At 43.4% G+C, this 25967-nt stretch overlaps 2 protein-coding genes across 3 annotated transcripts in view; one reads left to right on the top strand and one right to left on the bottom strand.

Moving 5' to 3' along the window:
- The first annotated feature begins 5932 nt into the window (after nucleotides 1-5932).
- LOC140847434 (A-kinase anchor protein 14-like) lies at nucleotides 5933-21541 on the top strand. Its single transcript, XM_073227745.1, has 7 exons — nucleotides 5933-6518; nucleotides 7946-8015; nucleotides 9139-9301; nucleotides 9393-9484; nucleotides 18312-18488; nucleotides 20812-20864; nucleotides 21404-21541. The coding sequence occupies exons 1-7, from the start codon at nucleotides 6391-6393 to the stop codon at nucleotides 21486-21488; spliced, it is 768 nt and encodes a 255-aa protein (XP_073083846.1). The 5' UTR covers nucleotides 5933-6390; the 3' UTR covers nucleotides 21489-21541.
- A 27-nt stretch (nucleotides 21542-21568) lies between these two features.
- Nucleotides 21569-25967, bottom strand: part of LOC118973376 (NF-kappa-B-activating protein-like) — a 30498-nt gene continuing 26099 nt past the window's right edge. For both annotated transcript variants that reach the window (XM_073227740.1, XM_073227739.1), the window contains exon 9: nucleotides 21569-24571. In XM_073227740.1, coding sequence (XP_073083841.1) covers nucleotides 24397-24571 — 175 coding nt within the window. In that variant the 3' untranslated portion in view covers nucleotides 21569-24396. The remainder of the gene's footprint in view (nucleotides 24572-25967) is intronic.

Genomic DNA, 25967 nt, shown 5'->3' with positions numbered 1-25967 from the left:
TACAGTAGATGGTTACTAAGGGTGAACTTAAGGGAAGGGGCTGCAGTGTTAACTTCACTAAAATATATTACTGATAAAGAAATAGCTTCTCTCAGTGGAGTTTACAATCTCAATGGCATGAAGAGTGGTATGTTGTGAGGCTTTTTTATCATGACATTAATTGCTCAATACACTAAACCCATCCTTTTTTTTCTCTCTGATTGAGGGCTTGGTTTAAGAATAGGAGAGTCTATGGAAGGAGGGAGAAGGTGATTAAGGAGCACTACAATTAGCAATCACAATCTAGGTAGATCACAGGGAAGGCAATACAATACCGAGAAGACAAGTAATGACTCTATAGTATCTTACTATCATGATAGACTGACTGCAATGGGGGCGGGGGATGTGGGCTTGATAATATGGGTGAGTGTTGAAACCATAATGTTGTTCATGTGAAACCTGTATATCAATGATGCTTAAAAAAAATAATAGGAGGGTAAAGTGGAGGAGGCATCAGAAGGCATTAACTAATTCAGAAATATAGCCCCCATGACCCTGTGGGTATAATCTTGGATGGGCCCTAAAATGCCATCCTTGTTCTGGAGTCTAATTGGAGATGTATTCTTCTGGAGCCACCATTGCCTGGCCAGCCTATGCTGCCCATTCTTCCTCCACCCCTGCCTCCCTTTGGCTTGGAATGGACGCCTATCATCAGTGGCCACTTCCTAGTACCCCCCTTTTTTAAATTTATTGTATAGGAATTTTTTATTGAGAAGACAATAATAACAAGATGAAAAACACTTCATCCCCAAATAGAAGCTATTTTTTTAAATTAAAGTATCATTGATACACTATCTTTTTTTATTAAGGCATCATAGATATACAATGTTATGAAGGTTTCACATGAACAATATTGTGCTTACTACATTCACCAATATTATCAAGTCCCCACACACACCCCATTACAGTCACTGTCCATCAGTGTAGTAAGATGCTCTAGAGTCACTACTTGTGTTCTCCATGCTATACTGCCTTCCCTGTGATCCCCCTACATTATGTGTGCTAATCATAATGCCCCTTAATCCCCTTATCCCTCCCTTCCTACCCACCCTCCCCAGTCCCATCCTCTTTGGTAACTATTAGTCCATTCTTGGGTTCTGTGAGTCTGCTGCTTTGTTCCTTCAGTTTTTGCTTTGTTCTTATACTCCACATATGAGTGAAATCATTTGTTACTTGTCCTCCACTTGGCTTATTTCACTGAGCATAATACCCTCTAGCTCCATCCATGTTGTTGCAAATGGTGGGATTTGTTTTCTTCTTATGGCTAAATAATATTCCATTGTGTATATGTACCACATCTTCTTTATCCATTCATCTACTGATGGACACTTAGGGTGCTTCCATACCTTGGCTATTGTAAACAGTGTTGTGATAAACACGGGTGCATACGTCTTTTTGAATCAGGGATCTTGTTTACTTTGGGGAAATTCCTAGGAGTGGAATCGGTGGGTCAAATGGTATTTCCACTTTTAGTTTTTTGAGGAACCTCCATATTGCTTTCCACAACAGTTGTACCAATTTACATTCCCACCAACAGCGTAGGAGGGTTACTCTTTCTCAACATCCTTGCCAGCATTTGTTGCTCCTTGTCTTTTGGATATTGGACATTGTAAGTGGTGTGAGGTGATATCTCATTGTGATTTCAATTTGTATTTCCCTGATAATTAGAGATGTGGAGCATCTTTTCATGTGCCTGTTGGCCATCTGAATTTCTCCTTTGGAGAAGTGTCTGTTCAGATCCTCTACCCATTTTCTATAGGGTTTTTCATTTGTTGGGTGTTGAGGTGTGTGAACTCTTTATATATTTTGGTTGTTAACCCCTTATCAGATATGTTGTTTATGAATATATTCTCCAATACTGTAGGATGCCTTTCTGTTCTGCTGATGGTGTCCTTTGCTGTACAGAATCTTTTTAGTTTGATGTAGTCCCATTTGTTCATTTTTGCTTTTGTTTGCCTTGCCCAAGGAGATGTATTCAGTAAAAAGTTATTCATGTTTATTTGTAAAAAATTTTTTTATTAAGGTATTACACTCTTATGAAGGTTTCACATGGAAAAACAATGCGGTTACTACATATACCCATATTATCAAGTTCCCACTCACACCCCAATGCAGTCACTTTCCACCAGTGCAGTAAGATGCCACAGATTCACTGTTTGCCATCTCTGTGCTACACTGTTTTCCCCGTGACCCCCCACACCATGTGTACTAAACATAATACCCCTCGATCACCATCTCCTCCCTCCAAACCTGCCCTCCCACACCTCTGCCCTTTGGTAACCGCTAGTCCCTTCTTGGAGTCTGTGAGTCTGCAGCTATTTTGTTCCTTCAGTTTTGCTTCTTTGTTATACTCCACAAATGAGGGAAATCATTTGGCATTTGTCTTTCTCCGCCTGGCTTATTCACTGAGCATTATATCCTCCAGCTCCATCCATGTTGTTGCAAATGGGAGGATTTGTTTTTTTTCTTAAGGCTGAATAGTATTTCAATATGTATATGTACCACACCTTCTTTATCCATTCATCTACTGATGGACACTTAGGTTGCTTGCATATCTTGGCTTTGTAAATAGTGCTGCAATAAACATAGGGGTGCATATGTCTTTTTGAGTCTGAGAAGCTGTATTCTTTGGGTAAATTCCTAGGAGTGGGATTTCTGGGTCAAATGGTATTTCTATTTTTAGTTTTTTGAGGAACCTCCATATTGCTTTCCACAATGGTTGAACTAGCTTACATTCCCACCAGCAGTGTAGGAGGGTTCCCCTTTCTCTGCATCCTCGCCAACATTTTTTGTTCTTCGTCTTATCGATGCTGGCCATCCTAACTGGTGTGAGGTGATATCTCATTGTGGTTTTAATTTGCATTTTCCTGATGATTAGTGATGTGGAGCATCTTTTCATGTGTCTGTTGGCCATCTGAATTTCTTCTTTGGAGAACTGCCTCTTCATATCCTCTGCCCATTTGTTAATCGGGTTACTTGCTTTTTGGGTGTTGAGGCATGTGAGTTCTTTATATATTTTGGATGTTAACCCCTTATAGGGTAGGTCATTTACAGATATATTCTCCCATACTGTAGGATGCCTTTTTGTGCTGCTGATGGTGTCCTTTGCAGTACAGAAGCTTTTAAGATTGATATAGTCCCATGTGTTCATTTTTGCTTTTGTTTCCTTTGCTTGAGGAGATACACTCAGGAAGAAGTTGCTCATGTTTACTCAGGAGATTTTTGCCTATGTTGTCTTCTAAGAGTTTTATGGTTTCATGACTTACATTCAGGTCTTTGATCCATTTCGAGTTTACTTTTGTATATGGGGTTAAACAATAATCCAGTTTAATTCTCTTGCATGTAGCTGTCCAGTTTTGCCACCACCAGTTGTTGAAGAAGCTGTCATTTCCTCATTGTATGTCCATAGCTCCTTTATCTTATATTAATTGACCATATATGGTTGGGTTTATATCTGGGCTCTCTAGTCTGTTCCACTGGTCTATTGTTCTGTTCTTGTGCCAGTACCAAATTATCTTGATTACTGTGGCTTTGTAGTAGAGCTTCAAGTTGGGGAGCATAATCCCCCTAGCTTTATTCTTCCTTCTCAGGATTGCTTTGGCTATTCAGGGCCTTTTGTGGTTCCATATGAATGATTTGCTCTAGTTCATTGAAGAATGCTGTTGGTATTTTGATAGAGATTGCATTGAATCTGTAGATTGCTTTAGGCAGGATGGCCATTTTAACAATATTAATTCTTCCTATCCATGAGCATAGGATGTGTTTCTGTTTAGTGGTATCTTTAATTTCTGTCATGAGTGTCTTGTAGTTTTCAGAGTATAGGTCTTTCACTTCCTTGGTTAGGTTTATTCCTAGGTATTTTATTGTTTTTGATGGAATTGTGAATGGAATTGTTCTTCTGATTTCTCTTTCTGGTAGTTCATCATTAGTGTATAGGAATGCAACAGAGTTCTTTGTATTAATTTTGTATCCTGCAACTTTGCTGAATTGAGATATTAGATCTAGTAGTTTTAGAGTGGAGTCTTTATGGTTTTTTATGTACAATATCATGTCATCTGCAAATAGTGACAGTTTAACTTCTTCTTTACCAATCTGGATTCCTTGTATTTCTTTGTTTTGTCTAATTGCCGTAGCTAGGACCTCCAGTACTATGTTGAATAACAGTGGGGAGAGTGGGCATCCCTGTCTTGTTCCCGATCTTACAGGAAAAGCTTTCAGCTTCTCACTGTTAAGTGTGATGTTGGCTGTGGGTTTATCATATATGGCCTTTATTATGTTGAGGTACTTGCCCTCTATACCCATTTTGTTGATAGTTTTCAACATGAATGGATGTTGAATTTTGTTGAATGCTTTTTCAGCGTCTATGGAGATGGTCGTGTGATTTTGTCCTTTTTGTTTATGTGGTGGATGATGTTGATGGATTTTTTGATGTACCATCCTTGCATCCCTGAGATGAATCCAACTTGGTCATGGTGTATGATCCTCTTGATGTATTTTTGAATTTGGTTTGCGAATATTTTGTTGAGTATTTTTGCATCTACATTCATCAGGGATATTGGTCTGTAATTTTCTTTTTTGGTAGGGTTTTTGCCTGGTTTTGGTATTAGGGTGATGCTGGCTTCGTAGAATGAGTTTGGGAGTATTCCTTCCTCTTCTATTTTTTGGAAAACTTTAAAGAGAATGGGTATATGTCTTCTCTGTATGTATGATAAAATTCCACAGTAAATCCATCTGGCTCGGCAGTTTTCTCTTGTGTAGTTTTTTGATTACTGCTTCAATCTCGTTGCTGGTAATTGGTCTGTTTAGATTTTCTGTTTCTTCCTTGGTCAATCTTGGAAGGTTTTATTTTTCTAGGAAGTTGTCCATTTTTTCTAGGTTTTCCAGCTTGTTAGCATACAGGTTTTCATAGATATTCTCTAATAATTCTTTGTATTTCTGTGGGGTCTGTCATGATTTTTCCTTTCTCGTTTCTGATTCTGTTGATGTGTGTTGATTCTCTTTTTCTCTTAATAAGTCTGGCTAGAGGCTCATCTATTTTGTTTATTTTCTCAAAGAAATAGCCCTTGGTTTCATTGATTTTTTCTATTGTTTTATTCTTCTGAATTTTGTTTATTTCTCTTCTGATCTTTATTATGTCCCTCCTTCTGCTGACTTTAGGCCTCATTTGTTCTTCTTTTTCTAATTTAAATTATTGTGACTTGAGATTATTCATTTGGGTTTGTTCTTCCTTCTTTAAATATGCCTGGATTGCTGTATGCTTTCCTCTTAGAACTGCTTTTGCTGCATCCCACAAAAGTTGGGGCTTTGTGTTGTTGTCATTTGTTTCATATATTGCTTGATCTCTCTTTTAATTTGATTGTTGATTTATTGATTACTTAGAAGCATATTGTTAGGCCTCCATGTGTTTGTGTGTCTTCCAGGCAGGGAGTTCAGCATTTCGTTCTGGATAAAGAGGACACTTAGCAAGAGGACACCTTCCTCTCTTGACTGGGATTGAGACCCAGTGTCTTTGGGTGAGGAGCCAACCACTCCATATGCAAAGCAAGGTGGGTACAGGCAGGGGCTCTGAGACTTAGGGATTTGTGGCCTAATAAAATTACAAATTAAAACTGGGTCCTAACATAGGGCCAACAACTTTTGATTTCACCACTTAAAAGAACATTTTATAATACTCCTATTAATAATAATACAAGAAAGAAGATCTAACCATTATAAAGAGAACTTATGATGGACCAGGCACTGTTTGTTATGTCTTTCATGAATTATTTGATTTGATTCTCATAATAAAAATCCCTACTCTGTAGGCGCTATTATCCCCATTTTATACACAAGGAAACTTCTTATGTTAACTAAATTGTTCCCGGGCCTGTGCTGATAACTAGTGTAATATAAGCTCATCTTCGAAAACAAGCACACAAGGCAGGTCCTAACCTCAAAATTTGGGCATAAATGAGTGAGAAGCCCCGTCAGTGAAGCTGGATGGCTCTGATGTTGAGTTTTAGGGCACTTATTTAACGTTCACTGTGCCTCAGTTTGTTCACCCGCAATGAAAATAAGAATACCCACCCCATGGGCTGTTGGGCAGAATGAATTTCACACGTGCTCCTCAGAAAGAGCCCCTCGCACAGCGACTGACAGTGGTAAGGACCCAGTGCGTGCCAGCCACGGGGCTCATCACTGCTATTCCTCTGGCAGGGCCCCGCAAGCTTACCTCTTGCTAGGAGGAAACTGGGCGTGGATACCACAGCGTGGCTCTGCTTTGGCCGTCAGATGGTTGCTGGGACTGACTGTCCCCTCCTTCACTAACAGAAGCAGGCAGAAACATTTGGGCTTTGCTTCCCATTGGTTGAAATGGGTGCTGCCATGGCAGCCCTTGTAAACATTCAGTCTGGGAATCCTGGGGGAAAGCTGCAGAGAGGCTCTTTCCGCGGCTTCCCAGGCTACTACGGTTCCAAACAAGGATCTGTCTGGTCACTCAGGTATCGGGTGTTGATAAGGGTGGGAGGGCTCCACAAAAAGGCCCTGCACTGGTTCTCCCCAGGCATCACCCAGACTCCAAACTTGACCACACCCTGACCCTTCTCACCCATTCTGCCCATCTGACCTCTCATTAGGAGCAGAAAGGGACAAAAGGAACGAGAGGCCAGTGGGAGGGACGCTGAAGAATGGCTGGTACCCACAGATGGGTGAGGGCAAGATCTGAGCTGCTTCCAGAGCCCTGTTCTGCACCTTCCCTCTCCTCTTGGAGCACAGGGCTCCCCAGGGAGGCCTCAAGGAGGTCCTTCCATGGGTGAAGCCCCCACTTCATTTCCTTGGTGTTGAAGGTCAAAGATTTGGCTTCCAGTCAATTTACCAAGAGGCAATTTGCTGAAAGCCAAGTCACTGAATGACCGAGTCACCAAACAGGCCAGTCAGTCTCTGAAGTATCAAGTTGCTGTATGGTTAACTCACCAAAGACTAGCGAATTTACCAATTTACCAAAAAGCTCTGCAATTGTCTTTAACAACAGGACTTACAGCAAACCATTTTGGTGAAATTGGCAAAGCCGTCGGGCTGGGCAGAGCCAGTGCTGCACGGCTGAGGGCCGCCAGACTCCCTCACCCCCCACCCTTCAGTGTCCTCACTCTGGGACGGGCAGCCCGGGAAGATAACGTTTTCCCCCAGGAAAATGACCCTGTCCACCCCTGCTGCAGCAACGGGAAAATGAGGCAGATGCAAACTGAGCTTCATGCTAATATGAAGACCCAAATGAACATGAATCAGCCAGCATTATTACTGAATGTTTAAAGGCTGTTCAAACCATTCCTGGGCTGATGGCCACAGGGACCCGGGTTGCCTTGTGTAGCACCTGCCACACCTGGCAACCCACAGTGACGCCAAGAAAGGGAACAAGGGCGACTCTTTCCTTGAAAGAGGCTCACAGAAACAGAGTGAGCACAGTCTGGACTCCAGATGGAAACCTGAGAACAGGGCCCCACAACTCTTTGTGAATCTTAGAGGGAGGAGGGCAGGGTAGTTAAGAGTACGGGCCGTGGAGGCAGACCGTTGGAGTGAGCTTGGCTTCCTCATTTCACATAGTAACAAGAGACCCTCTTTCTACGACTGAGAGTCCCAGCAGGAAACTGCTGGCATACTGAGGTAGGACAGGTAGGGAAGGGTTAAGTGGAGGGAACGTTTACAAAGGTGTGGGCAGACAGTGGGGAAATGGGGCAAGTGCAGCTCCCTGGGGCTGGTAATGGGCCACAGGGCTGAGGGGAGAGAGTGGCTGCCCTTATCAGCCTGAGAAGTTGTGAGAAGCTGCCCTGGGAGAAGTGGGGGCCTCCTCCATTCAGCGAGCCACAGGGACCCCAAGGAGAGAGCCCCTCGGGAATATATACCTTGCCCTCACTCTCCTCCCTTCAGCCAGATCTTCCCATCGTGTGGAACCTCCTGGGAGCCAGAAGGCACTGAAGAGACCACTGCTGTGGTCTGGTCAGGTCAGTCCTCCAGGGCAGAGCGCAGGGGGTGGTGTGGCAGAGCGGATCTGGAAGGGCAAGTGAGGTCTCATGGGGCGGTGCGGAGTTCACTGAAATGAGCCCACTGAATAGCCCACAGCTGCTACTTAGAGAAAAAGAAAAGGTTCCCTTTGGAGAGGGATCCACTTTCCTGCAACACTCCAGTGCAAGGAGTATCTGTGAGCAGTTTTTAACTCTGCCACAAGTGACGGAGTTGTCATAAGAGACTTAAGCAACGAAAAAAAGAGAATTCAAGACCCAAGCAAAAAGATGGAGGATATACAAAGACTCCTAGCCCTGGGATGTACCTTTGTTTGTAGCTCTGATAACTCTAGTTTTCACAATCTCAACAGATGTTAAAGGCATTTGGAAAATTTTAGCTATCACTTAGGATAAACATCTTACTAAACTAGGAGCGAATAATTATTTTCTTGATGAGATCAATCTCAAGCCATCAACCAGCCTCATACTTAATGGTGGTAACACCGGAAAACATGCCCACTGAAGTCAGGCACCAAAGGATGCTCACTATCTCTACTTTTACTTGACATTTTTCTGGAAGTGTTACCCAAAGCTAATACTTATAAGAGATATATATTTCAGGAAAGAAGATGGTAAAAAAAAAAAAAAAACAGTCTCTGGCAGATGATACAATTGTATACTAGAAAATCCAAGAGAAAAAAAAAAAAGAAAACCCAACCCCTCCTATGCTGTATTGCCTCTAAAGATTTTAATTTCACTTCACTTTTCAAGAGCTGTGTGCCCTCACCTAAATCAGGGATTGAGGTTCTATTAAAGACTCAACTAGAAATCAATATTGTTAGAACTCCAAAGAAGTTAGGAATCATTATACTACATCTTTACTTAAGTCTTCATGGTTTGCGAATCTGAAAATCCTAAGATGTGTGGGAAAGTAGATCTCAGACGCCAGGCACAATGGATAAACAGTGAGGCCTCACTCCTACCCCAACACTTAAGCCCGTCCGTAGATGGAACGACCATTTCCTGTGTCTTGTGATTCCTCCAGAGATTGTCTGTACTTATACGAGTGCATACACACACAGGCACACGAAAGGTAACTTCCTGAACTTCTTTTCCCCGGCAGAGGAAAATGGATGTGACTAAAAGTGTCAAAACTCAGACGAAAATAGATGTGGATGAAAGTCCTACAGGCCGGACGACAGCCACAGAAGACTACAGCAACCTGACGGAAACAGCTCTGGCTTCAGTTAACAGGGCCGTCACTGATGCTGTTAAGGCTGTAGAAGGTAGGAATCCTGTTTGGGCACCTAGAGGATGGCCTCATATAACGAATGCCACACGACCCCGATAACTAACAAATTCACACCTTGTTTGCAGAAGCTGAAAACCCCATCAGAAACATCACCTGGATCACACACAGTGAATTCACAGAAGAAAGAGGCCGTGAACAAATTGAAGAGTTCATTTTGGTAAGTCAGTTGACTAACTCCAGCTTGGCAAACAAGGGGGAAGAACAATGAAAAAGGCTCTTGTTTGACGAAAAGTTTGAAGTCCAGAAACCCTAGGAGACAATATCAAAGGGGATGAGAATAAGTAAACACTGCCTTCCCCTGGGTTCCAAAATCAAACTCTAATAGTCTTTGAAGGTGAAAAGCACAATCGTATTTTCCAGTGTTTGTCCATTTCCCTAGGAAAATCTGATATTCCCAGTTAAGCAGTTTTTCCCTGCTGGCACTCTATTGGAGGGACACCTAGCTGTCTAAGGAGGATGCTGCTCTCCCAAAACAGGAGCTGCCCATCACTGACATATAAACAGAGGGGATGTGGATGGATCAAAACTCTTTTTTCAGCTTTGGAAGGAAGTGCCCACACATGAAGATGTAAATGCCTATGAGTTCCTTTTCCTTTTCCTCCTGTGCCTGGCTTTGACCCATCTGTGTGGCTTATCCTGGCAACTTTGGTGAAAAGGCTCTGGGTGGCTTTGCATAACAGGCAAGGTGGGTGAAGGCGTGTAACTTGAAATCCCTACTCGTTGTATTTTCTCAGAAGAGAGACCAGTTGAAATTGGCAGAGGCAAACTCCTGACCCCTGGAGAAGTTTCCTGCTGTCTGTTTTCCGGCTAGCCCCTCAAAGCCCTAAGGACCCTACACTCTAGGAAGCCCAAGTCAGTGGGAATGAGGAAAAGTCACGGATTTCTGGTTCCACACCCTCTACTTATACTCCAGTGGGCACAACTCACCATTCCCATTACAGGGGGTCTCTAGTGAAGGTGAGTGGTGCAAAGTACTCATTACTTTCGGGCCGTCTTGCTCTGGAGCATGTCTACATTTGAGGTTGGGCAAAAGCCCCTGCCTGCTGCACGCAGGGTTTGTGAATCAGATGGGACTGGGACACAGAACAAACGGGAAAAGTTTCCCCTGAAAATCTCACTGGTTATTCTGAGTAAAAGGCAAAAGTTAAGTCCTGACAGTGGCCTACAGGGCCGGACATGATCTGAGTCCCCTTCTCTTTCCTAACTTACAGCTTAGACTCCATGACCTGCTGCTACCTTCTCCCCTTTCACCTTCCTCACTCCAGCCACACTTGCCTTCTTGCTGGTCAGCTGCCAGGTATGCTCCCAGGGCAAGGCCTTTGTTCTTGTGATTCTGTCTGCCTGGAACCCTCTCCCCCTGAGATCTTTTCTCATGGCTCAGGACTTATCTCTCTTCGGATCTTTGTTAAGATGCCACCTGCTCATTCACTCTGAGAACGACCTGAAGACTGACTAGCAGAACAGCTCTTCCATTACTAAAGACAAAGATAAAGTCACATCGAGAAGGGTAGGAGGGGTAAAGACATAGTTAGGAACCAAACCCCTGGCGTGGTGACCCACAAGGAGGCATATTATAGGCATGGACGTCCTCCTTGAGGAGGGAGGGCTTCAAGCCCCACATTGCGCATCCCCCTCCTGGGGATCTGTACCAGGAGATGAGCCCCCATAATGTCTGGCCTTGAAAATCAGCAGGGCTTAACCCCGGGAGCTTTGAAAATCATCAGGGAGGCTTAACTTTAGGAGAGCTGCAGGGCTATAGAAACCATCTCTGCTCTTAAAGAGCCAGCATACGGTATCACTCTCTGACACCTAGCTCAGAGGCAGCAATTTGAACAGCACCTGGGCTATATGTGAAGGAGATTTCTTGACTAATTTTAGGGTGTGTACCATTTTTCTTTCCCTCCTTCACCCTATCTGGCTTGAGGCTGGTGGAACGCCAGTTCTCACGCTCTCCATCTACCTTGCTAGTACTGCTCACCTTGGCCCAGGGTTCCCCTGTGCACCTACCCTGCCCCAGAAGGCACCCTTTTAGAGCAGCTCTGTGCTGCCAACGGGTTTCAGCCCCGGGCAGGTTCACTCTTGATTTGGTGAGACCAAAAAATGACAGTGGCACATTCTTGGGGTGAAAGCGTTTATACCCAACTTTATTCCCACGGTGGCAGGTCAGTCACTAGAATCCCATCCACCTCAGAGCAAGTCTGCATGCAGCAAGCCGGTCTCTGCCTCCAGGCCTCTCTGCACCCCCAGCCGTCTCGGTCTCTGTCCTTGGCACTGCCACCACTCCAGCCTCTGCTCTCCTGCAGCCGTGCAGCCCAGAGCACTGGGCGGAGCTCTTTAGAGTCAATAATAGCCTATTTCCCACATGTGTGCAGTGAGCAAGCCGACCAGGGTCAGGTGAGAATACTGGCTGGCCATAGGAACTTTCATTTTCTCTACACTCCACCACTCCAGGATTCTCGCCTCTCAATCTATGCACCCTCAATCTTCTGCAATAGTCCCTGTGCAAGAAAGCTGGAACATTGCAACCAAATTCCACAATAAAAACAGAGGCTATGGCAATATACAAATAAGAAAACTTATGATACAGATAAAAGAAATTATATTATAAAAACCCTCAAGCCTGAGGAGATCCATTGCCACGGAGCGGTCATCCCAGCTCTATTCAGACCAGTTCTACTCAGAGGAGGTAACCACAAGGACCACGGGTGAGCCTTACAATACCCACCTTCCCCAGCCCCTAGAGGGCTTCACCAACCTCTCCAGCAGACACAGAAGCCGGTCTTGTACACGCTCTGTCTCTGGCTTCCATTTCTTGGCCCTCGCTTTAGCCAACTGCTGAAAACTGTGCTCCCGCTTCAGTTGCTGTCACAGCTCCGGTAAGAGTTTATTTGACTTCCCTTCTAATTTCCCTCTGTCTGCACCTGCCCCTATTAAATCAACGCACATCTGGGTCCTTGTGACCTTCACGGGCCCTTTAAATTCTCCCTCCGAGTAGTGGACCGTATTTCTTTCTGTGCTCTCATTGCTTCAGCCTCTCCCAAGTCTGCTCTGCTACTGTAAGGGAAACCTCACTTAGGGGTCACGCTAAGTGAGGGGCAAGAATGGCTACTAGGGACCCAAAGAAGGATGTGGGAGCCATCTGAAGCTCCACATTTCTCATCCCCACAGTTAAAGTGTACTCATCGGGGCCATAATTCTCTGGACTGCACGATGGCATCTTTCACGCCTACCTCCCCAAACACCTGTTGGAGCTCAGCATACATCTGCCATCTAGTGGGAAAGGATGGCAAATCACCCTAATCGGGCCAGACACTGTGACGAGTGGCCATAATCCAATCAAGGAGGGAGTGATTTTCTAGGGTCTGAAGTACATTTTGCAGTTGCTGCCTCAAGGCAGGCTAAGTCATCAGGGAAGACAGTTTTCCCATTTCTAAACCGGGCAGACGAATTCCATCAACAACTACATCCTTAAGATGCAAGAGACAGCCAAGCTGATACCCGACTCAGAGGACTTCTCCCTAAAGCGGAAGCCAAAATCCACCAGCTCAGCCTGAGTGTAGTGGCAGAGCATACAGTACTTCCACGACCTGCTGCGGAGGGGGCTGCACCTCTCCTGGAGGAACCCGTGGCTGCTGCATCTTCATTTGATTTTCTACAACCAGTGGGGCGGGGGGGGGGGGGGGGGGGGGGGGGGGGGGACGGGCTCTCCACCAGCTTTCAACCGGGTTGGCGCTTTCAACAGAGGAGGGGCTGATGCCTCCAGCACTGGCACGGCCCCCACCCCCACCTGTTTGTAAAACCTCGGCTCCTCCTTCATTTCTGGGGCTGACAGGCTCCACTATACCCTTCACCTCCCCCACAGCCGTTCACACTCTCATGCTGCTGCTTCTTGTGCTGCCATGACATCCTTTATCATTTCCACAGCACCTTGTAGTGACGCCATTTCAGTTATCAACAATTTTTTTACCTCCTCTAGAGCACCTCGCAGTTCATGTTCTCGTGCTGCCGCCTCTTCTCATGCTTCTTGCAGGAGGACGTCTTTCTCCCTTATGGCCTTTCTTAACACTGTGAGAAAAAGCCAGCCCACAGTTTCTGCCGCCTCATGGGCACTGTTTAAGGAATTCCCTACTTTGCTGAGGGCCAAAGCTCCACTGCCTCGGGTGTCACCTCCACCTCTCCCCAGTCTTGGGGTGGGACCCAGTCCTCTAGGAGGCAAGCTATGTCAGACCGTCCGTCCTTTGGGGGACACTCAAATGTCTCCCCATCCATAGATGCAGCCCGCTGAAGCGCTCTTCCCACGAGGGCAGCCTGTTTCATTCTTTGGTCCTGCAGTGAATCCTGCCAACATCACCAATGGTCTTGCCCATGGGTTTCAGCTCTGAACAAGTTCACTGTGGATTCAGTGGGACCGAAAAAATGACAGTGGAACATCCTTGGGGTGAAAGGGTTTATACCCAACTTTATTCCCATGGTGGCAGGTCAATCACTAGAATCTCATCCACTCAGAGAGTGGGCCTCTCTACCACCCACAGCTGTCTCAGTCTCTGTCCTCGGTGCTGCAACCACTCCAGCCTCTGCTCTCCTGCAGCCATGCAGCTCACAGCACTGGGCGGAGTTCTTTATATAGTCAGTAATAATGTATTGCCCACACGTGTGCAGGGAGCAAGCCAACCAGGGTCAGGTGAGAATCCTGGTCATAGGAACCTTCATTTTCTCTACAAGCTCCCACCGTGCCACCCTGGTAGGCAGCCTTGGTTGGGACCAATGTCCCCCCATTGTGGCTCCTACCCTACTACACCTGGTGGGCAGCCTTGGTCAGGACCAGTGCCCCCAAAGTGACTCCTGCACCTGGGAGGTGGGGGCGAGCCATGCCTACCAGCATGCCGAAAACAATCATGGCCAGGCCTTGCAGCCAGCTACACAGAGGGCTAACCGCACTAACCAGCATGCCCCCGCCACCTGTAGCCAGGTCCCTCAGCCAGCTGCACCTGGGGCCAGCCCTGCCCACCTCTCAATCTATGCAGCAGTCGTGGCCCAGTCACAATAGGAGGGCACAGGCAGCCCACACAGGGCACACTTGTGGACTGCTTGATTCTGGTGACCAGGCATGATTGTGCTACTGGCTCCCACAGGATGCCTTCCACAGAAAGGCACTACTTTCAAGACCAGGAGATGCAGCTGGCCTACCTGATGAATAAAAACAAACGCAGAGAGCCAGGCAAAATTAAGGGACAGAGGAGTGTGTTCCAAAAGACAGAAGAAGACAAAACCTCAGAAAAAAAGAGAACTAAATGGAGATAAAGAATCTACCGGATAAAGAGTTCAAAGTAATGGTCATAAAGATGCTTACCAGAGCTGGAAGAACTCAGAACTTCCAACAAAAGAAAACACAAGGAAGAATCAGAGCTGAAGAATACAGTAACTAAAATGAAAAATGCATGAGAGGGAATCAGAAACAGATTAGAGGGTACAGAAGAACAGATAAGTGATCTAGAGGACAGGACAGAGGAAATCATTCAAGCTGCAAAGAAAACAATGAGGATTGGTTAAAGGACCTTAAAGGACATCGCAGGAGTTCTTGTGTACTGTTGGTGGGAACGTAAATTGGTGCAGTTACTATGAAAAGTTCCTCAAAAGATTAAAATCAGAAATATCATACAACCCAGCAATTCCGCTTCTGGGTATTTACCCGAGGAAAATAAAAACACTAATTTGAAAATGTATGCGAACCCCGTATGTTTAACTGCAACATTATTTACAACAGCAAAGATACGGAAGCAACCTAAGTGTCCACTGATAAATGGATAAAGAAGATATATATGTACGCACGCACGCACGCACACACACACGAGTATTATTCAGCCATAAAAAGAATGACATTCTGCCATTTGCAACAGCATGGATGTGCCTACAGGATATTATGCTAAGTGAAATAAGTCAGGGAAAGACAGTATCATGTGATTTCACTTGCATGTGGAACCTAAAAAACAAAAATAACAAACCCAGAAACAGACTCATAAATACAGAGAACTGGTAGTTGCCAGAGGGGAAAGGATCGGGGGAATAGGTGAAATAGGTGAAGGGGATTAAGAAGTACAAACTTCCTGTTATAAAATAAAGGTCATGGATATGAAAAGTACAACAGAGGGAATATAGCCAATAATACTGTAATGCCTTTGTATGGTGACAGATGGTAAGTACACTTATTGTAGTGAGCATTTAGCAATGTATATAAACATCAAATCACCAGTGTACACCTAAAACTAATATATATATTTCAACTACAGTCCAATTAAAAATAAATACACGTTTTTAAATGTGCCATCTGTTCATTAAGGCCTTTCCTGGTCACCTCACCTAAAACTGCAACCCTCTCTCCTTCTCTTGATTTTTTATCCCTTAGCATTTAGCTCTACCTAAGATACTAGATTTTACATATTGACCCTATTGCCTTTCTTCCATGACCAGATCATATGGTCCATGAGGCAAAGACTTTTCATTTCTCTGTTTCCAGTCCCTAGAAAGGTCAGGTATACGCAGAGATGCTCTATAAATGTGTTAAATACATGAACAGATTTATTCTCTCCATACCACTCTGTCTTCACAGATGAAGAGCTTATCTTTTTTTTGTAGGGCTGTTATTGAGGACAGAGGTGATTAGAAAGCAGGTGACTGACAAGCTAAAAGCTCGCTCTATAAGCATAACTCCTCACATAAAATCACCTCATTCCTAGCCCTACTAATGCAGCAAGCCCTTGAAGTGAAGTCTGCCGTCTAGGTGCTAGGCATTTCTGATAGAAAGTTTTCTCAAGCTCAGTGCAGATTTCCCAAAGTCCACCATACCCCCAGGGGATGGCAAATTAGCAGTTCCCGTTGACGAAGCATTGTGATGTGCCCAGCACTGCTACGCATTCCACGTGCATTATCTCATTTAATCCTCACAAGAAATGTGTGTGTAGGTACATCAGCATACCAGTTTTACAGATGAGGAACCTTGAGGCTCAGAGGGGTCTGACAATTTGTCCAAAGTCTTTCTGAATTAAGCAGCAGAATGAAGTTGTGAGCATAGGTTTGTCTGATACACTTTTTCCACCATAGTAGGAAGAAGACTTTTGTGTTTCTGGGGAGGAAATAGGCACATTTATACATCTGCCAGTGGGCACAATAATTGGTTTTTTCTCCTTAGGAATGAAACCTGGCAACAAGAATACACAAATAAGGTCTTTATGAGGGAAAAAAATCAGAAAATCCCCAATGCCTAGCAGAGTTAAAATTATTTTTATAATGAAAATAAGACATCATTATTAAAAAAAAAAAACCCAGTGAGCAAAAAGACACAAAGTACAAAATGAAAGTTCCCCTGCCGCCTCCACAGTACCCAGTTCTAGTCCCTCAGAGGCCACTTACCATTGGTAACAGTTTTGTGCCCATAATTCCAGGTGCCTGTTGATTTTGAGTTGTTCAATAATATGTAATTGGCTAAGCCATCCATGGTAGAGTAGCACAATGAGATACTGCTTCCTGGAAGTGAGTGTATGAAGCAATGTTACGTAAAAATTACAAAACACAAGGACTAAGACACGTTCACTGGAGCTACATAAAAGTCGGCAGCCTGCACAGTGGTAAAAATGGGAAGACTGGCCTGATGGAGACTGTTGAGTTTAATGTATCTAAGGCTGCCTTAGTTAAAAGGGGGGAAAAAAACCTCCACTAAGACACCAAGTTGAGAGGACGAAAATCTTGGAATTGAGAATTCTGTGGGGGTGGCGAGAGAGCACTTAACTGGCTGCTTGGGAGCCCTGTGTCCCGGTCCCAGCTGTTGTTTTGGACTGTCCCGTCCCAAGCTAGGCCCTAGTATCCTCATCTGCAAAGTAAGGGCCTTTGTTATACGATCTCTAGGGACCATTCCGATGCTACAAAGTCTGTGATTGAGTGACAGATTAAACATTGGGGCTGAAAAAATATGCTGAGTCATATAGAAAGGATGGAAAGAAAGACATGCTCCAGTGGGCCTCAAGGGTCTGACTGTCAGACTCCTTCATTAAAAGGAATAATGATCTACATAAGCCATAGTCCCTGATCTCAAAGAATCTTGAGTCTGGTGCTCCACTCTGGCTGACTGAGACAGCCAATTGGGTGTTGTTTGAAATAAAGTAAGCTGAGGCAGAAGACCAATCTTTTTTTTTCTTCTTTTTTTTAAGAGGGCCACAAATCTTTTTACCATCTCCTCCCACTCTCCTTCCTCATATCACTGGGATTGTTAAGACAATCCTACTTCCTTCTGTGAACCTTCATCTTCTGGATATTTTTTGATTTGGAAGCTTCCTGTGCTCCAATAGCCAGCCCAAGGGGGTTCAGTTGAACTGACCTTGTTTAATACCTACAGTATTCAAGGCCCTTGCGCTAAAAATCAGGGCTGCATTATGACTTCTGTGGGACCCAGATGCTAGCAAGACTGTGCCTTGCAGGGGGAGGCTTCTCCCAGGGTGGAGACACAGGGTGTGAGGGATCTAGGTGATCCTATTGCCCGACTCACTCCTTTTCTGACCTTATTTGATCAGCCACCTATGGCTGCAATGAAGTGAGTCTGATTTTCAAAAGCAGCTTGTGAAACCAGCCTTATTACTTTCTAGTCACACCTGCGGGTCTCCCTTGCCTCCCAAGTAAGGGTCTGGAAGGTCAGTGTGTGTGCGGTGTGTATGTACACATACACATCTGAGTGTGCACCTCTGCATTCAAAGCCCAATCTTTAGTCATGTCTGCATTACTCATTTCATTTCAGCTCCACCTTTTCTCTCCTTCATTTGTGGAAATAATTGGGATGTGCCTCCAGCTTGAATCTCAATAAAAAATGTTAGAAATGGACTCCAGAAGCAAGGCTGTAACTCCTACTGTTGTGACTGTTGTGCACTGCCTTTATCTAGAGGATGTGAACGCAAGTCTGCTTTGGTTTCTCTGTGTACTTTCTTTTTTCTATGAAACAGACTTGGGAGCATCAAGACAACTGGCTGCACTACACAGAACTCATAGAGAGGAAAGACTTGATTCACAGCTTCCACTACATCTACTGTGTACGCTGGAGCAGTCCAACTGCTTCAAGACCCATGACACAAGTTGGTGCTGCTGCCTTCTTCACCATCAAGGTCTTCAAAAGCAAACCAGTAGGTGCTCCTTTCCTGCCCTGTCCCCTTTGACGAGCCTCCAATGAGAATGCAGACCTCTGCTGAGGTCACTGATGACCCCTTCTTTGTAAAACTTGAGTCATATTTCTGTCCTCATCTCGCTTGGCTTATCTGCAGCACTTGCCATAGCTCATCACTCACTCCTCCACGACACATTCCATTTTGCTTCTAGAGCAACGTACCCTCCCGGTTTTCCTTCTGCCTCACCATTGCTCTTCAGTCTCTACTGGTTTCTCCTCCTCCCATTAACCTCTTCATGTTGGAATGTCCCAACACTCGGGCCTTGGACCACCTCCTCCTTACTCATACTTCCCTGATGATCTTATCTAGTCTCTTGACTTGAAATGCCACCTTGAGATTATGATCCCCAAATTTGCATCTCCAGCCCAGATCTCTGAGCTTGGATGTTTGACGGACATCTCACTTACTGTATCCAAAACCGAACCTCTTCTGATTTTCCCTTCCAAACCTGACCTACCTGCATCTTTCTCACCTCAGCTGATGGCTGACATCCTTGGCATCATCCCTGACGCTCTCACATCCCTCATTCAATCCATCAGGAAATCCTGTCGGCCTTACCTTCAAAAATAGGTCCCGAACCCAACAATTTCTTTCCACTCCACTTCTACCTCCCTGGTCCAAGACACCAACATGTCTCACCAAGATTATTCCAATAGCCCTCTAACCCATCTTTCTGCCTCCACCTTTGCCCTCATCACGTGTCTTTTCAACACAGTAGTAAGCCAGAGTAAGCCTTATAAAATGAATTTATGTCACTCCTCTGTTTAAAATGTTCCAACGTGTTTCCCAAACTTCAGCATGCATACACATTACTTGGTGATCTTGTCAAAAGGAAGATTCTGTTTCAGCAGGTCTGGGCTGGGGCTTGAGATTCTGCATTACTAAGAAGCTCCGAGGCAATGCTCATGCTGCAGGTCCACTGACTAAGCTTTGAGTAGTGAGACCCACAAGGCCTTCTATGATTTGGCCTTTGTTATTTCTGCTTTCCCACTCCTCCTCCCTCACTTACTGTGCTCCAGCCACTCTGATCTTGCCACTCGTTAATAATCCGGTTATAGTCCTGCCTCAGGGCCTTTGCACTTGCTGTTGCCGCTGACTGGAACACGCCCCTAGGTATCTGCGTGGCCTGCTCTCCCACCTCCTACACCACACTTTCTGTTCTCACCCCACGTTTTTCCACATAACATTTTATCACCTTCTGGTATTCTGTGTAATTTGTTATCTTGTTACTGTCCGTTCCCTCAACCAGAAACTAAGCACCACAAAGGCAGGGATTTTTGTCTTGCTGTAAAACAAGGCCTGGCAAACAGGCCCTCAAGAAATACTTGAAGCAATGACTGCATGTAGCCACTAGATAGACCAAAATTATGAAATATGTTGGTAGCTGGTATGAAAGGAAATAAAATAACATCTATGAATCCTGCGTCAGGGTCCTCAGAGGAGCAGGGCCGGTACCAAGCATAAAGCCTCGAACACAGCAGACATAAAAACGCTACTTCCCCCCTTGTTCTTTATATTCTCTCACAGAAGTTATTTGAGGCTTTGCCTGACTCTAAGGCTTTATTTATACGTGACCACACAGTGAGCCAACCACACCCTATATTCATCCCATCCTAGTACAAACTTACCTATTCAGAGTTTGTAACCTGGAATAGTCCAAAGAGGTAAAACATGTGGAGCTCTCACTTCTCCTGATCACAGATCCTGTCATCGGCTGTCTTGCTAACTGGCAGGGTTAGAAATCAGTAGTAAGGCTGGTGGAGGTAAGCAAGACCATGACCAGAGACCACACAGAGAGAGGGCTTAGGAGAAGGGCTCTTGCTCACAATGGCAAGTATAATTTTGAAGGGGGAATGGGTGGGGACCACTGAGATAATACTACAACTTACATTTTGATGCTGCTTTGTAAGTGTTTTTGAACCTTGTTCACCTATATTATTTCATTCTTATGCCATTCCTAAGAGGTAAAGTAGATACTGTCAGTTGAGCCAACTGAAACATGGAAAGAAGGTGAATGACTGACTTACACTCCTGTTAACAAGGAGCACAAGCCTCTCCTGACTTGTTTCTAAGTTTGTGGAGATTTTTAAGGTGTCTGTTGCCAAAAAGATCTTTTGGGAAACAAAAGTTTGAAGTGACAAAGAACTACCATCTAGAGACTCCCAATTCGTAAGGAAGACGAATTGCAGAAATGTAAGAGTAAACGTACGGACAAGTGTAGGCATGGAGGTAGTTAGGAGTTGGTAAGACCTACGTTGACAGTTGTCCTTTCCTCTCGTAGGATATACCCATTGAAGTCTCTTACATCTTTGAGGACCATTCATTAGTTCACAGGTAATGAACATTTGGAGACTTATTTTGAAAGGGTGGTTGGAAAAAGGTCATCACACTCCAGGAATCGAGCAGGCCTACAGCCAGAGATAACTCACATCACGGTCACCTCTCTTCTTTGGACCACCTTCCCCATTAGGATGGCTGAAAGGATTCTGCATTTTTGTGGGGTTTTTTTGTTTTTTTTGATGTCTCCTCTGTCGGTGGTTAGAAACTTGAGGATTGGCTGTTTGGAGCAGGGTGGGGCAAAAATGGGTCACATCTGCTGTTTCTATGGGAAACTTCACAATCGTACGGTATCAGCTTAGATAACAATCCCTTTTATTTGTAGAGCACCTCTCTTAAAAATCTTTACATATAAGCTCACTAATCCTTTTCTCGACTGAGCCTAAGAAATTGAGACAACCTTCACCTCCGAACCCCTAAAAAGCTTCCTGCTCACAGAGAATGTAACAGAGAAAATAGGGAATTAATGCCTGGCTCAATATTTTGTTTCATTTTTAAAACTTTTGGTGTGTTTGTTTTTCTTCCTTCCTCTGCAGACCAGGAATGACTTGCTTTCAAGGAAAATGGCCGAAGGACATTACTGAGTCCAAAAACACTCTAATGGAGTCAATTGACTTCTAACGCGATTGTGTCTGATTCTCAGAGAATGTTTTAGGATTGGATTTCTAGTCAGAATGTATTAAAAAATACAATACAGTACATCAAACCACAGAATATTTATTGAATAATAAAACTTGTGGCACATTAACCAGCTGTGTTTTTTTGTATTCATTCACTTTCCATTTGGCAACTTCTGTCACATTAGCACAGTAACCAGTAAGTTGTTTTCTGCTTTCTAAAAGGTTTTTACCATCACTGTCTGTATCACTCAGCCTTAGAGAACAGAAACTGAGCTTAGACAGTTACTAAAATTTACCTATCAGACCAAACTGAAATGGTACTTGGCTGCTTGTTCCCCCATCTGAGCCCAATTCTCCAGCCCAGACACATCTCTTTACGGGAATAGCTGGGGAAAAGAAAAATGGCAACAGTTCTATAGCTCTTAATACAACCAGTCTGAAGGGTTTCCCTACTCACAGACCCCTTCCATTTATTGCAAGCTCAGCCTCACTGTCCAACAATACTTTCTGAAACTGAAGTGGGCCATGCTGCCTCACACCACAGCACCACACTGTGACGGCAGCAAGGTGACTTGAGGATTGGAGGCAATGAAACTGGGAAGGTTCAGTCGCCACCCTTACTTATTTTTGTCTTCTTTCCATCTTCGCACAGATCGTCACTTGTCCCTGCCATCCCTGTGAGGCTGCCTTGCCTGGCTGCAAAGTTTTAAAACACCAAAGACTAAATTACATTACAAGCAGTTACTTGCGGGCATGTCAGAATATATATTTATGTAGACCAGCACTGGAAGGGAACACAGAACACTAAAGACACTTGATGTGGTGAGACTGCGGGTAATTATCCTTTCTTCTTTTTTTAACTGTTACATTTGTACAGTAAATATAAAAGTAGGGAAAATATTATTAGAGCAACAGGTGAGGGGGTGGAAAACTAGACACGTCTCTTTGGAGAACAAAAAAATATATCTCAAATACAACAGCCCTCCTAATTTGACTTCTGGCTCAGATGACTGAACAGTTCCAAGCAGTAACTCTCCGAACTGAAAATACTTACTGCCAGCCCTTTTACTCTTCCTTCCTCTTTCCCAAAGAATGTGCTCCCAAAGCTATTCTTTGACAGATCTTTGCTGAACAAACCCTGATGAAAGAAATGTTAGACGTTCTGAAATAATACATTTTCACTGACTCAACAAGCATCTCCTCTGTGGAGGACATAGGAGAACCCACTGAAAATCCGCAATATTCATATATCATGAAGTTGTTGCATATAAACTGCCTTGCTTACTGAAAGTAAGAGAACAAACTCATTCAGTCCCCAGGAATCCTTAACAAAAAAACTATGTTCTTAGAGAACAAAATTTTTAAGTAGCGATTATAAGTTTAGTTTTTATTACACAGGGAACTAGATGGATTACGATTCATAAATTTGGGGCCTAGTTTTCTTCTAACTTTTGGAAATGAGAGATTTATGAGGCTAGGCAGCAACAATGATAAATAGAAATCACTTCAAATTCAGGGGTCCTAAGTGTTATTACATGCCAACTGGGTTTTTAGTTCATTAGTTGTGGGTTAAAGGTAGACATTTCCCTACAACATACGTCAACCAGTAAAACTTTTGACCTATACTTTGAAATATGACTGCTGTATTTTAAAACTTTGAAAAAAACCACATTGAACTATTACAAAAGGAGGGTATTTTATAACAGCAGTGTCCGAATTTCCCCATCACTCAGGTAATTTAAATTTATCCTAGGCACATAATAATAAGACAACTCAAAACAATCTTAACACAAACAGCCAAAACTTCCACTGTCCTCCTCCCTTTTCATTCTTGTGATCTACCAACTCAAGTTGAACAAATAAAGGATGGAAACAGATCACAATTTCATAGTTCCGGGATTTTTCCTTTCTCCCAAATTTAAGTCAACAGCAGCCATAAAAAAGTGATAAAGTGAGGGGGTTCTATACAAAGTATAAAAGATTAAACCGTGACGGATACAAAAAATAAACTGAAAGGTTTAATAATGTTTGAAATGAAATACGCTTATTACATAACAGACAGACTTAAAATATGTTCAACATCATTGTAGCTTCATCCTTACAAAACGTGATCGCAGTTCACTGTCAATCGTTTCCAGTATTCAAACAGTGACTTAAGCACAGCTTAGATGGAAATAATGTACTTACATTGGCACAACAGTAGTCCCAATAGTTTATATTTGAAAACCATTTTTAAGTAACCTATTAAGAATCTTTAGAACTAATGTTCACATTTTCAACTCAATAAGTCTACGGGTTAGTTTGCTTTTTGGTTTGTTTGTTGGTTTGGGGGTGGAGGTAGGGACCAAAACCAACATACATAATTTCCAGAGCAGACTATATATGGTATTACACAAGTCAATTTTCAAATTCCAGATTTGCTTTTTTCAGCAATGCCTTCATTCTGTTAACAAAAGTGGCCTCCTGTATATTTCTACAAGTCCATTTATAACATAGTCAACGTACAGGAATAATAATTTCCCATGAGTGCAGTTGGGGTGGGGGTGAGGGTGGGCATCCTTATGGAGCTAATAGTAGTACTGTCCCATGGTGTGAGAGTAAAGTTTCTCTCTCACTGACACTTTCTCTCAATTTCACCTCCCCCAGTACGATTTCATTCATAATCTGGATTTTTAAGCCGGAAAGTTATTATGGGCAATCCAAAATAACCCAAGGAACTTGCTAAAGTTCTATCAGTGAGCAGCTTCTTACTGAAGGGCTGAAGGAATTAAATAGAAGGCACAGTAGCACTGAAAGCTTTCAGATCACAGTAATCTGTTTGTGTATATATTTGTGTGTGTGTGTGTGTGTGTATATCCCACACTTTCTTTCTTGTTGTTAAAAATGTCTGCTGAACGATTAGAAAATCCTTATTTCTCATCTTTCCCTTTAGTTTTTCTGTATATCATCTCTCGAAAACTGGCCAGAATCTTGTTTTCTCTCTTTCGCCTCTCTTCTTGGTTAAAGGATGCCAGGGCTCTCTTCTCATCAGCACTATAGATCTGGTTTTCTTTCCGCAGTCGCACAGCCTCCATCCGGCGATGCCTGGAGATAATTTTATTTTTGGCTTAATTTCTCAGTAATTATCCTCATGGTACTTCCACACTAATCCTTTTTAAATAAAGGGTGCTCTATTTTGAAAGCTGACAAATAGAAACTGTTCTTGTTATGGGTTCAATTTTTAAAAGATCATTTATTTGTTTGACCAACTGATGCATCCTTTGATTCATTTCTAGTACTCAAATAACGATTTCTGATGCTCTGTCAACATCAGGAATGTCATTAATTTCAGATACTACAGGCATAAGTCTATTTCTGTTGTTTCCAGTAGAACAATCAGAAATGGGCAAATGATTAAACTTTCTAGATGATATGTAGCATTTGCCTTTGTGGAATTAATAGCAGGACAGATGAAAGACTTAAGCTGATGATCAGCTGGAACTTTTTCAAGGTTCTAATTTATCACATAACCAAATGAACCAAGTCTAAATCGATAGCTGAGTTTCTGGTGAGTTTTATGAATGGATTTAACTTCCTTAGAATCCAGTAGTAGCTCAGAAAGAAGAAAGAAGAAGAGATTTAGCACAAGGGCCAAATAAGGGAGTATAAGGGCAGAGGCAGAGGGAAACCATTACATTACTTTCAAAAGGCCTACTGATTTGGAGGGAAAATTTCATGAAAACTTGCCTCCTCCTTAATGTACAGTTGACGCTTGAACAACATGGATTTGAAGGTCCACTTATATGCAGATTATTTTCAATAAATATACTTAAAAGTTCTTTGTAGATTTGTAACAATTTGAAAGAACATTTTCTTTCCTTTAGCTGATTTTATTGTTAAGAATACAACGGTATATAATATGCATAACATACAAAATATGTGTTTATGTTATCAGTAAGGCTTCCGGGCAACAGGAGGCTACTCATATAAAGCTTTTCGGGAATCAAAAGTTATATCATCTCCGACTGCATGGGGATTGGTACCCCAACTCCCGCACTGTTCAAGGGTCAACTGTGTATGTAACTCAATCCTACACAACCGGTTCAAAATGAAGCTTTAGCTATGTCTAGGAAAATAGAGAAAACCAAGTAAGGGCAAGAGGGGAAAATCATTTTAAGTTAGTGTGAAGCTCGGGGAGTGACAGGATGGAGAGCTAAAGAGATGACAATGCATTCAGGTTGCTCAGGGTACAGTGAGCAGGGCAGTTAATTTGGAACAAGAAGTGCTACGTGAACGACGCTGTAATAAACATCTATGCTCACATCTCCTAGTACATGGAAAGATTTTCTCCTGAGTTTCTAGGTATGGAGTTGCTGGGTCAGAAAGCATATGAATGCTCAACTTCCCAAGACAATGTCACACTGTTTTTCAAAAATGACTGTACCAATTTACACCACCATTGGCAATATTTAAGAGATCCTGTAGATCCACATCCTCTCAA

Source organism: Manis javanica, chromosome X (assembly GCF_040802235.1).
Source record: "Manis javanica isolate MJ-LG chromosome X, MJ_LKY, whole genome shotgun sequence".
Lineage (NCBI taxonomy): Eukaryota > Metazoa > Chordata > Mammalia > Pholidota > Manidae > Manis > Manis javanica.
The sequence above is the reverse complement of the archived record's forward strand: the minus strand, read 5'-3'. Positions and strand labels throughout refer to the sequence as shown.